Source organism: Podarcis erhardii (assembly GCF_964252035.2).
Source record: "Podarcis erhardii genome assembly, chromosome: 3".
NCBI classification, from domain to species: domain Eukaryota; kingdom Metazoa; phylum Chordata; class Lepidosauria; order Squamata; family Lacertidae; genus Podarcis; species Podarcis erhardii.
In genome coordinates this window covers 103811392-103825025 of record NC_138507.1, presented here as the reverse complement: position 1 = coordinate 103825025, position 13634 = coordinate 103811392, and the positions used below count along the sequence as shown (strand labels likewise).

Below are 13634 nucleotides of genomic sequence, written 5' to 3'. Positions count from 1 at the left end.
GTCACCTCCAGACTGGATTATTGTAACTCGCTCTACGTGGGGCTGCCCTTAAGACTGACCCAGAAACTCCAGCGGGTGCAGAATGCCGCGGCGAGACTCCTTATGGGGTCTTCGCTGCGAGATCACATTCAACCGGTACTATACCAGCTGCACTGGCTCCCGGTGGAGTACAGGATCAGGTTTAAGGTGCTGGTTTTAACCTTTAAAGCCCTATACGGCCTAGGACCCTCGTACCTACGGGACCGCCTCTCCTGGTATGCCCCACAGAGAAACCTACGGTCTGCAAATAATAACATCCTCAAGGTCCCAGGCCTCAGAGAGGTTAGGCTGGCCTCAACTAGAGCCAGGGCCTTCTCGGCTGCGGCTCCAATCTGGTGGAACGCTCTGTCACAAGAGACTAGGGCCCTGCGGGACCTGACATCCTTCCGCAGGGCCTGCAAGACAGAGTTGTTCCACCAGGCCTTTGGTCAGGGCGCAGCCTGACTCCCTCCTCTGGCAACCTGCTTAGAATCTTGCTTAATTAGTTGCCATTAATTTGATTTTAATTGATTTTTATAATGTAATATTTTTAGAATGTGTGAATATCTGATTGTTTGATTGTTGATTGTTGTTAGCCGCCCTGAGCCCGGCTTCGGCTGGGGAGGGCGGGATATAAATAAAATTTATTATTATTATTATTATTATTTGACAACTGCATCTGGGGAGGGGGACTGAGAATCATTTCTAAACAGATTTAGGTCAAGTCATCATTTAAGGGGGTGGAAGTGTAAGAAAACTTTACATTTTTATTCCAAATCTTCTTAATGAAAGCCTTAAGTGAATGTCGATATTTTAAACCCATGGCATCAAAAGGAAATATTGCTTGATACATGTTTCTGAATGATGGGGCTCAAATCTCAGCTGTGTTTTTTAGACATCTCCAAATTTGGCTGTGCTTGGTAGCTAATAGTTCTTTTTGGTCAACACTTTCTTGTCCTCTCAATTCGACTTCACTTTCACAAACCACATGTATATGCTTTGGTTCTCCATGGTTACATTGACCACCTACAGCCGCTTTACTTCAGCCCTAAAAAATGCATGGTAGGCAAACATCTATACAGTAGTACCTCGGTTTGCAAACTTAATCCATTCCGGAAGTCCATTCTTAAACTGAAACCATTCTTAAACCGAGGCACGCTTTCCCTAATGCGGCGTTCTGCCACCGGTGCCCTTCCACCATTTGGCTTCCGTTCTTAGACCGAGGTAAAGTTTGCAAACTGGGATATTACTTCTGGTTTTGCGGAGTTCGTAAACCAAATAGTTCATAAGCAGGGCTGTTCTTAAACCGAGGTACCATTGTATCTATATCGTGCGATTTCAGAGGAAAGCCTTGCTCTTGCCCTCTGCTGTACATTGTAAAGGCCTTTGGCTACGCACAAGAAATTGATTGATTGATTGATTGATTGATGATGATGATATAAATATTTTGGAAAATATTTGCCTATCCATTCGATATCCATTAGGACATCTCTTAAGGACATCACAAAATTTGGCATGATGGTTCCTGAGATTGCGGAACAAGTGTAGGTCTATGTTTGGCTATGATTGGGTACCACTTTGAATCAATATAGTTGACTGAACCTTCTGAAACTGCGCTCTTAACGTAACTGGCATATCCCTGATGGAAGAATCCTCTTCAGAGGAGGATCTGGCACGCCCCAAAGTAGATGTCACAGTGAAGCAGGCTGTGTCAGTGGGCAGTGGACAAACAGAGAAGGATGATCTGGAGCCTTCAGGGATCAGGGAAGCTCAACCTCATCCACAAGATATAAAGGGCCCTTTCACGCAATCAGAAGCTAAACTGCCACCAAGTCGGGGGAAGCACTGGTGCCTGAAGGTGCAGGCCCAGTCAGCTGCCAGATGCTGGAATCCTCAGGAGTAAGGGGTTACCTGTGAGGAAGCTACTACTCCTGAGTAGACGAAACTCATCAGGCAGTCCAGATGGCTTGCAGCTGTTCTCTGGGTGGCACATGGTTCCAATTCCTGGCAGAGACTGCTGGTATAACATCGTTGCATCAGCTCTAGCCAGCATGACCAAATGGTCAGGGATGATGGTGGTAGCCCATTTGGAAAGCATGACATTTAAGCAATATATACCACTTCATAAAATACAGATACTTGATGTCCAGAGGTTTTTTAAACAGGTTCTTGGTGTCTGTGCTTCGGCATCTATTGCGTGCAATCAGATTATCTAGCTGAATACACAGAAGAGGATTATGGTGCCTGCATGACATCATCTTCATTTGAAACATCAATGGTGTTTGGTATTATTTTGAGCTTAGGAAGCTTTCCTATCTTATGCATCTCATGTTGCTGTTCATCATGGTCATTGTATGCTTAAGTTTGATAAACTGTGATAAAGGAATGAGGGCTCGCTAGAGCGCAGCTTAGGGAACCAATCTGATATTAACCACAATTTAATGAATTACAAATATGAGTCAATGGAGGCTGATGCTGGTAGCATGTCATATTTGGTTAAAATAACTTTGGAAGCGCTCAGTGGCTTACAAGATAAAACAAACTATTGGGTGAAATAATCTGGGATCTTGGCTCAAAGCCAGCATGATGTCCCGAACAGATGCATCACAAAACCACTGCAGATCAACCCAGATTTATATGAGTGACTTATAAGAGCCCCTGAGCTAAGCCAACATGGTGATTGAATTAGCTCCTGCATTTACAAAGCATACAGGCTTCTTGGCTCTGGTGGGCCCAAGCAGTAAAGTTGACATTATTGTTGCTTCAAGTGCATGTACTGTGTATAGATAAATTTTAAAAGCTTCAAGTTTTGCAAAGTATGGTGAACTTTTAAAAGCAGGAATAAGTACTCAAACCCTGAAAAAGGAACAATGGGCACTGAGACAGTAGCAAAAGGCCTAGTTGATCTTCCCAGTGCTGCTCATTGGGAAGATTTTGGTTGCTGCAGGACTGAAATGTATCTTGCGTATATTTATCCCTAAGTACAGTTTACGAGGGACGCGGGTGGCGCTGTGGTCTAAACCACTGAGCCTAGGGCTTGCCGATCAGAAGGTCGGCGGTTCGAATCCCTGCGACGGGTTGAGCTCCCATTGTTCGGTCCCAGCTCCTGCCCACCTAGCAGTTCGAAAGCACGTCAAAGTGCAAGTAGATAAATAGGTACCGTTCCAGCGGGAAGGTAAACGACGTTTCCGTGCGCTGCTCTGGTTCGCCAGAAGCGGCTTAGTCATGCTGGCCACATGACCCGGAAGCTGTATGCGGATAAACGCCGGCTCCCTCGGCCTATAGAGCGAGATGAGTGCCGCAACCCCAGAGTCATCCACGACTGGACCTAATAGTCAGGGGTACCTTTACCTTTACAGTTTACAAACGTAGTAACTTTTGCATTTGGCCCTATTCTGAAATCTTGGCATAGTTAATTTCATTTGGAAGACAAAAATGTAGCATACAAAAGCAAACCCCAGCTAATCAAACTCTCAAATACTATCTGGAAGAAAAAGACCTACAGACTGCTTCAGAGTGCCCTCAGGTGGGACAGCAAGCAAGCAAGAACCCAGGTCACCCAATGAAGATGGATTCAGGACAAACAAGAGGAAGTAGTTCTCCTTGCAGCACATAATTCAACAGTGGGATTCGCTACCAGAGAATGAAGTGATTTCTGCTAACTCAGACATTTAAAAGGGGGGGGGGGTAGGCAGATTTATGGAAGGTAAGGCGATTAGTGGCTGCTAATCATGATGGCTATATATTGTCTCCAGTATCAGAGGCAGGGGAACAGCAGCAGCAGAGGACTCGTGCCTTCACATTCAGCATGTAGACCAGAGCTTTCCAAACTGTGCATCACAATATGTTAGTGCATTGCCCAAACGCTCCCAGTGCTCCTCCCGGGGCTGGAAAAGGGTTAGTTTAACCTCCAGTAAGACTGAATTGGACGCGGGTGGTGCTGTGGGTTAAACTACAGAGCCTAGGACTTGCTCATCAAAAGGTCGCCGGTTCGAATCCCCGCAATGGGGTGAGCTCCCGTTGCTCGGTCCCTGCTCCTGCCAACCTAGCAGTTCGAAAACACGTCATAATGCAAGTAGATAAATAGGTACCGCTCCGGCGGGAAGGTAAACAGTGCTTCTGTGCACTGCTCTGGTTCGCCAGAAGTGGCTTAGTCATGCTGGCCACATGAACTGGAAACTGTACGCCGGCTCCCTCGGCTAATAAAGCGAGATGAGCGCCGCAACCCCAGAGTCGGCCACGACTGGACCTAATGGTCAGGGGTCCCTTTACCTTTACCTTTAAGACTGAATTACTCTGTCACAAAATGATACATGGCTAAGATTTACATGGGAAATTAAAAAAGATGCAGTATAAACATCGGAAATTAGGAAACACTGGCCTGCGAGCGCTCCAATTGGAGAATAGCCTCTACCAGAGGCATCATGGACTTCAAAGAAGCGCAAACTGAGGATGAAAGGGAGAAACGAGCTAAGAGGAAGGCACATTTGGCAAATCCACACTGTGATCAACTCCCGCCCTATGTCCCCACTGTGGAAGGATGTGGATCCAGAGCTGGCCTCCGCAGTCATTTATGGACACACAGTTAAGACCATATTCATGTAAGACCATCTTACTTGGCTACAAGTGATCACCAAAGAATAAGATGATATGTCTAAAAAGTGTCACCAACCCATGACAAGTTTGGAAAGATCTGGTGTAGATTTTGTGTCTGGTCCATGGGTTCTGGTTAAGCCTTTGGTCTGGTCCAGAAGGGCTCTTCTCGTGTACCTGTGCATATTTGTTGTGTTTTTAGGAAGTGGTCATTATGCATTTTGAGTGAAAAACTTCTTGAACCTTTTAGTCTCATACTGAGCATTAATACAGAACAAAATCATACGTGCTAAAAGCTAGTTGTGGAGAGAGAGGAAAAAATAATGAGCTTAATGAGGAACGGCAGTTTGTGGAGGAAATCAGAAAAGCCCTTGCGTACCTGTGAAATGCATTTGGGAGTGCAAATAGGGCTTTTGGATCTTGTCCACTGTGTGTTTTTACATGTGCTTCTCACAGTGATACACAGAATGGGGCTCTTACTGCCTCCTCTACCTTTTATGTTATGTAAAATTCTATGCCACACTTCAGCATAGAACTCTCAGAGTGGCTCACATATTAAAGCAATAACATAGCATATATTTAATTGGTAACAGTGTTAGAAAAATGGCACAAAGGCTGGGATCCAAAGAGGCCTGTTTGCACGGAAGGGGTGCTCATAGCATCTCACATCACAGAGCATGTTCCTACTTCAAGAGTAGCTTTTAGGGGGGAACAATTAGCTGCCGGGGGTGGGACGGGACTAAAGTTGTGGTTTGTGTGTGATATTAATCTTCTGCTTTATGTCTGTCTTACTAATTAATGCTGCACCACTCCTACTGAAACCTAGCTTTGTCCAGCTTAATCACTAGGTTGCATTTAATTGGGGGAGTGTCACATTTTAACGGACCATTCTGTGAGTTAAGGAGGTCTGAGTCCATTTTGTTTTCCTGTATTGCTCTAACAAGCAATGGGGAAATAAATAAGAGAGATGACGTTTCATTCTATCAATTACTGGTATCATTTATTATTATTATTATTATTATTATTATTATTATTATTATTATTATTACATGGGGAGAGGCCATAGCTCAGTGGTTGAGCATGTGCCCAACCCAATTTCAGTCCTTGGCACCTCCAGGCAGGGCTGGGAGTGTCCCTCATCTGATAATCCTGGAGAGCTCCTGCCTGTCAGTGTAGAGACAATACTGAGCTAGATAGACCAGTGGTTTGACTCCCTATGTTCCTAAATGGTGTCTCCTACTTCCTTCCGTAGGGATGTGGGTAGCGCTGTGGGTTAAACCACAGAGCCTAGGACTTGCCAATCAGAAGGTCGGCAGTTCAAATCCCCGTGACGGGGTGAGCTCCCGTTGCTCGGTCCCTGCTCCTGCCAACCTAGCAGTTCAAAAGCATGTCAAAGTGCAAGTAGATAAATAGGTACCACTCTGGTGGGAAGGTAAACGGCATTTCCGTGTGCTGCTCTGGTTCGCCAGAAGCGGCTTAGTCATGCTGGCCACATGACCCAGAAGCTGTACGCCAGCTCCCTCGGCCAATAAAGCGAGATGAGCGCCGCAACCCCAGAGTCGGTCACGACTGGACCTAATGGTCAGGGGTCCCTTTACTTTACCTTTACTTCCTTCCGTAGGGCAAAGAAGTATCTGTATTGTGACCCTGATGATATGCAGAGTTAAATTTAAAAGTAATAGGTTGATTAACTAAAGGGCAACATCCCAATCCGGCACTATACATGCACAACATCATGTGGAACTTCTTTAAAGGGCCCAACCCCTTTAAAGAAGCTGGAATCACACCTGTCAGGCTGCATCCGATCCTCAATTCCTCCTTCCCCAAAGTTGCTCCTGCTGCTTGATCTAGCTGGGAATAATTTGTGTATCACATGCAATTCCCCTTGTAGCGACCCAAGCACATGTACAGCCATTCGTTGGATCAAGATGCAGATTATTATTTATTGGCTGGTTTTGCAATGAATAATCTGCTAAGTATTTTGCTACCCAAGTATGTAGCAAATTTGGAGAGGGTACGCATAAGTAAAACCAGTACATTGCAGTAATTCCTTCTTGCAATGATTCCTTCTTTCTTTATTTCCATTATATCATTTTTAGAGGAAAAACACGCAAGTGCTTGCCCAGTAATGGGTCTTTGTTTTGAGAAGAAATAGGATAGGCTGTCTGTCATGTGCATAGCTCCTATCTGGAGTTCTCGCAATCTGTTTTTAAAAGGAAAGGACAGCTTGAAAATAAATTCAAGGGAATAACGCTAGCTCTGCAGTACGAGCAGTGGCAGTACATCAGATGTGCATCTCCTGGGCTCTTTCACGTGTTGATATTATACCAGCAAATGTTTTATTAAAATTGCCATTCTCTGGAATTCTCATTTCTGTGTGGTTTCCGTATTTCAGTAATCCGATATTGCTCAGTTATTGTTGGAATTTTTTTTTCTCTCCCCACCCCCCCCTCCACCAAATCTTGCAGCATGACGTATCTCAGACCCTGCTCAAAGCAACCCTAGACAGCGTGGTGGAGGAATGTGTCAGCTTTGTCGGAGTTGATATTAACATCTGCTCAGAAATATTATTAAGGTGAGCTTGGAAGAATTGTGTGTTTCAGTAACCACATGGAGTTGGATCAAATGGGTTCAGAGGTTCAAACCTGCCATGGCTCCCAAATGAGACCAGTGGCTTGAATGCTCACATTTAACTCTTAAGAGAGAAAGGATCTGTTGTCCACAGAACATTAGTTGTTCTCTTCTTTTGTGGGTGCAACTCTCCTTTCATGAACACTTTCCCCTTGCATTCTGAGAGGTCTTAAGCCTGTGGGATATATTGAGAGAGTAGAACTGAAACGGATGTGCTTATTTTGTTTCATTGGGTCTACTCTGATACCTTAGTTTAATATCAACCCTGTGTCTAGCTAAAGGGTCACTGTTTTAACAATACACAGAGGAAAATAAAGTTCTGAGCCTTTTCCCAAGCCCACTGACCACACTACCACATCCCTTATTCTGCAAGCTACAATAGGGTTGGGTTGATATCCACTGCCTTGAGGGACATCTTCAGGAGTAGAAAAGGCTAAGGAGTAAACGCTACACAAATCCAGAGTGGAGTCCCTAAGTCGGTTGGATAGCTCCTAGTGTGCCTCCTTTCAACAGTTGCTGCAGCCAAGCTGGTGCCAAACGTATTGCTCTGCTTTCCTTTGGACCACATTAGTGAGGCCGAGAGGAGGGTCTTGCCATCTGGGCAATCCAAGACCCCCATACTCACTGTCCAGGCTTCCGCCCTGGAGACGTCACTTTGGTGATGCTAGTGCAGCTGTTTGACTTCATCCCTGGAGGTGCATTCCATCGTCTCTTAAGACACATGTATGCCAACAGCAACAGCGTTGTGGGTTTGCTCATTTTCCATGTTGATTCCTGCATTTGGAGGGAGAATCTGTTTTCGCTTCACATATTGTCCCTGGGGAAGGCAGGATATAAATAAAATGTTATTATTTATTATTATTATTATTATTGTGGCTCATTTATTTTCTCACATGGAGCCAAACTTCTCACTATGGTAAACATGATTTTTACACACACACACACACACACACACACACACACACACTTTAACTGGCCACTTTTATTTTGAACAAAAACAGGTCTCTGTTCTGCCCTCCTCATTATCCTGTGCATTCTTGGAAACCAGAGGGGAGCTTGTCACACCCAGAAAGGGAGACTCCCGGGATTATTCAGCAGTCTCTTCCTCCCCACCACCTCTGCTTCAGCTCTGGAATCTGAACTGCTCCCTGTCATAGGTTCCTCCTGCTCGCTAAGCCCTGTTGTACCTTCAGTATCCAGCACCTCCTCCCAATTTCCCCACCACCACGACCTCTCTTCAGTGTCCCACCACCAGCCCCCAGGCTCCAAGCCTTACTTCTCTGGGATTTCCCCGGCTGCTGCCTCCCACCACTCCTTGTTGTCCAAGGAGTCCCTGACATCTTTACAACAAACAGAATCCCCATGGTGCCTTTGCATTAGTCATTGCTTTGCTTAATACTTACACAGGTGATTCAGTGCTTGCATTGATGTGTGGGTACCTTCTTCCCTTGTGCTTCTTAGACATATTGCAGGACTGAATGCCAACAGGGCTAAAAATATAGTTGAATGGCGAGAGAAGAATGGAGTGTTCATTAATCGGGAGCAGCTCAAGGATGTTAAAGGACTGGGTCCAAAATCCTTTCAGCAATGTGCTGGCTTTATCAGGATTAACCAGGAGCACATCAGAACTCACTGCAGGTAATGTATTAAGGTGTGATGTCGACAACAGGTTACAGTTATTTCTTTGCCACCTACTTGCTTAAGTAACATTTACTGTATTTTTTGCTCTATAAGACACACTTTTTCCCTCCTAAAAAGTAAGGGGAAATGTGTCTGCGTCTTATGGAGCAAATGCAGGCTGCGCAGCTATCCCAGAAGCCAGAACAGCAAGAGGGATTGCTGTGCAGCGATCCTTCTTGCTCTTCTGGCTTCTGGGATTCAGAATATTTTTTTTCTTGTTTTCTTCCTCCAAAAGCTAGGTGCGTCTTATGGAGCGAAAAATATGGTGAATGAATGTAGAGAATCACTCATCTTCCAATGGGAGGCAGAAGCTTAGTACAATTAAAATAAAAAGGAAGACAGTAAGTTGGAAGTCTTCGTTTCTCATGGCCCTGAGAGAGGGTAACCTGGTTTCTTTTGAAACTGCCATGTTACTAGTATGGCAATGTTTTATAGAATGACAATATGGCATAGGGGCAGGTGAAGGTATGGGGAACACGTGGCCCTCCAAATATTGCTGGATTACAACTCCCATAATCTCTGGCTGTTGGCCTCGTCGTCTGGGTCTTTCTCTGTCCTTCTAATGCTATTTTGATCTTGGCAGCTGCAGACATTCTCTGGCAAATTGGAACTGTGTGTCATAATAAAACTTCCCCGTCCCTTCCAATGGAAGAAACCCCAAACGAAAGTTCAATTAAATTTTAAGTAGTGCTGTAATGCAATAGCAACTCGGCTGAACTCGGTCTGGAGCTGAGCATTGGGGCTCACTCCAAAGGCTGACCCCACCCTGAGACATGAAGATACTTTGAAGGCCAACTTCAAAGTGCACAGATTAGATGTTTAAACCTTTGAGCTTGCTGCACCAACCCGCTATAGATGGAACGGTCTGTGTTATGAGCCCATATCTATGTTAGAGGAGCAACTTGAGTAGTCTCTGCAGGAGAAGGGACTGCCAGGCCAGAGCTATACACTTTGGCCCACAAACCGATACACATGTGTTTAATATACGCAGTCATGTCTGCCAATCTCAGATTGGACTTGTATCTCGTGTGAGAAGCCATAAAAATTAAGTAAGGATGCAAGTTGGAAATAGCTGCACACCCATTGGTTGTAGCAGAGTAATAGTAAGGAAATAAAATCAAGTGCTGCGATAGGAAAACTGTGTTTGTCTTTCATCATGAAGAAATATATGTTTGGCTGCACATTACCTTAATTAACAGTTCATTAATATTTTTTTATTACAAAATATCATGAGGTTTAATAGGTCACAGCCTGCTTCTTCAGACACAAATTGCAGCTTAGCATCTGAAGTAGTAGATAACCACCTACGAAAGCTCATGCCATTTTCTAATTTTTAAAAAAGATGATTAATGGTTAATCTCAAGGTGCCATCAAACACATTTCTCTTCAAGTAAGCCAAGCTTTTCTGTGCCATTGTTTTGGGCAAAAAGCTCCCAGAACACCCTAAAACAACTGTTCAAACCATCAAGTCAAAAAGTCAACAATTTGACTCAAAAAGAAATGTTGGAAAGGAAAGGTTTTGACTAACCAATAGAGCTGCAATAGTGCTTTGCATGCAGAAGGTCCCAGGTTCAGTCCCCAACATCTCTAGGTAGGGCTGAGATAGCCCTGGCTTGAAACCCTGAAGAGGCTCTGTCAATCAGTGGAGATGATTCTGCACCAGACAGGCAAAAGCTTTTATCTTGGCACGAGGCAGTTTCCAATGTTCCCTAAGAATCAAGGAACGGTACAAAACCCAGAGCCATTTGGGCTAAGGACCTCCTGGGAAAGGACTGCCTGAGGAAGTGCAAGAGAACATATTATTATGAATTTCATGTATGAATCACTTCCATGAGTCACCCCAAAGTGATTTACAATGTAATAAAGTATATATATTTGTAAAAAAACTCCTAACACAATGATATATATAAACACACACAGTTTAAATCAACAACAGCACATATATAAAATCCATTCATGTCTAATACAGATGCCAACTGGGCTAAAGTTCTCCATCTTAAGGACCATCTGATTCCTTATGCTCCAACTCGATCACTGAGATCCTCTGATAGAGGATTTCTGGTGGTTCTCTACACCCCTGAGGTTTGGTTGGCATTGACTAGGAACTCCTTACCAATAGAGGTTCAGCAGGAACCACTCCTCCTAACTTTAAGGTGTCTTTTGCAAACTGTATTGTTTAGACAGGCCTCTGCTGGGTAGATTTTCTCTTTTTCACCAATCAGTATTTACTGGTGTTTTTATGAATGCTTTCTGCTGATTTTATTCTTATATGTTGTATGCAACTCTGATATATTTTAATGAACATGCATATTAGAAATGGGTGAATAAATAAGTAAATCTAGAAGGCTTGCTAAAAATATATGAAGCTGACTTGTCCTCTTAGAGATCCTTTGCCCACCAGCCCAATAATGACTACTCCGGCTAGATGGGGTGAGCTCCCTTTGCTCTGTCTCAGCTCCTGCCAACCTAGCAGTTCAAAGCACACCAGCGCGAGTAGATAAATAGGTACCACTGTGGCAGAAAGGTAAACGGCATTTCTGTGTGCTCTGGTTTCCATCACAGTGTTCTGTTGTGCCAGAAATGGTTTAGTCCTGCTGGTCACATGACTGTCTGTGGACAAACGCCGGCTCCCTCGGCCTGAAAACAAGATGAGCGCCACAACCCCATCATCGTCTTTGACTGGACTTAACCATCCAGGGGTCCTTTGCTTTGACCTTTAGAAGTGGTTCTTCAGGACTTAGGTGAAGGGCTTGCTTCCCAGTCCTTAAAACTTGTTTAAAGAACATAGGACTAAGACCACTGGTCTGTGCAACTCATTAGTGTCTGATGGCAGCTCTCCAGGGTTTCAGAGAGAGGTCTTCCTCGGTCCTACCTGGAGGTGCTTGGGGTTGAACAAAGCAGTGTTTTCCCCCACCTAGGTGCAGTCCTTTAGCTGTAGATTGAACCTCGGACGTTCTGTACCTTCAAAGCATGATCTCACCCACTGGGACTTCCCCTAAAATGATGTTTCTGCCCAGGTTTGCACCAGACATCTTTCAAGTGAGGCTAACATAATAGCCGCCTTGAGATTAGGACATTTGTGGGTTTCCTTTGGACAGGATTTCCAAAGGTTTGTTAATTATGAAATTCGCTTTCGCTCATAAGATCACATTTCCTTGGGCCCTTGTAGTGCTAGCACATGGGGAGGTAAACACTCTTTTCAGCGACACTCTTTTTTAATGGCAACTCCACGTTTCTCTTTCTCTTCCATGATTTTGGACATCAGTCAACAGGGTGAGCTTGCAGCTGAGGGTCATAAAGCAGCTGCAAACGAGAAGCAGGGTAAGAAGAAAACCAAAGCGGCAATAAACATCATTCGACGGCCAAATCCTTTGGATCAAACTTGCATCCACCCAGAATCATATAATATTGCAATGAGGTAAGCAATAATACAATGGGTCTACAGTTAGCACATTAACTTTTCATTTAGGAAATGGTCATTTTTCTCGGATAATGGAAAAATCAGGGGAGCAATACATTGACTTTAATAAGCCTTGTACTATAATGATGGTGAAGTTAAAAGTCTTCAGTTCTGTTTGGCGTCCTTTGGCACACACAAGGCATTCCTTCACCCATACAAAAGAAACCGTTGCTGCTTATATGAATCCCCCTGTGTATGTTGGAACTGTCACATTCACTGGGGCTAATGGACCAGGCTCCTAAATGTTAAGTTGTTTTGCGCAGTGATAACTTGCTAACCTTTCTGGACGGTGACACACGTGTGCTCCTTGTGTTGTTTCCATGTCAAGCATAGATTGTAATATCTGTGCAGAAATGGCACCCTGCCATAGCACGTTACTGCTGTGTCAGGTGTTATTATCCCAGGGATAAAGCCGAAAAGAAAAGAAAGGAAAAAAAATAAATTTGAACTCAGTTTTGCAACATCATGAAGAGACTTGAACTGAAAATAGCTGTCACCGAGGAAGGACTCAGTTCAAAACACTGAGCTCAAAACGAAAGCAACTGAAATATTTCCTGCACCAGAAGTCTCTCTCCTTCCTTCCTTCCTTCCTTCCTTCCTTCCTTCCTTCCTTCCTTCCTTCCTTCCTTCCTTCCCCTGCAATTGGTGCCTTGCTGGTTTCCCTTTCTTACTCAGTGGTGTTTTGTCTTACAAGTGGGTAAACTTTTGTGGCCTGAGGACCACAGTCTCTTATGGGCAACTTTCTGGGGCCCATACGTCAAGTGTGGAAGGGGCCAAAAGCAAAAGTGGGTGGAGCCGGGCAAAACAGCTAGACTTCCCATGTGATCTTGGGCCAGTCACCAGCTCTCAGCACAAGCTACCTTGCCTGGTTGTTGGGAAGATAATGTACTAAATAAAGACTAAATAATGTACAAGAATTTGCAAATGAAATGTCTGCCTAGTGGCAGTTCTCTATTACTTCCCTTTTCTTTCCAGTCATATGTTTACATTTCCTTTGCAAATTATGCTTTTATGATGCTAGCAGTAGGTGCAGAACTCTTTATAACCAATTATGAGGAAATAAAGTGGAGTGTTAATGCCGCTGGATATTGCCACGTTTATTTGTGCTGAAGCAAGCACACAATCCCTGTTGGGTGTAAGAAGGCCGCCCTGATATTCTGTTGCCTGCAGCAGCACTTTACTCTTAAGCTGGAAATGAAAGAGTTAGGAGAGGTATTTTAAGGCCGTATGCTAGTATGTCATTCACTGAAGA

General features: G+C 44.2%; 1 protein-coding gene across 1 annotated transcript in view; it reads left to right on the top strand.

The window, feature by feature from the left end:
- The window catches only part of SRBD1 (S1 RNA binding domain 1), a 184053-nt gene that overhangs the window by 153761 nt on the left and 16658 nt on the right, over nt 1-13634 (top strand). Inside the window, exons 17-19 of the mRNA XM_081854587.1 lie at nt 7080-7186; nt 8704-8880; nt 12188-12340. Coding sequence (XP_081710713.1) covers nt 7080-7186; nt 8704-8880; nt 12188-12340 — 437 coding nt within the window. The remainder of the gene's footprint in view (nt 1-7079; nt 7187-8703; nt 8881-12187; nt 12341-13634) is intronic.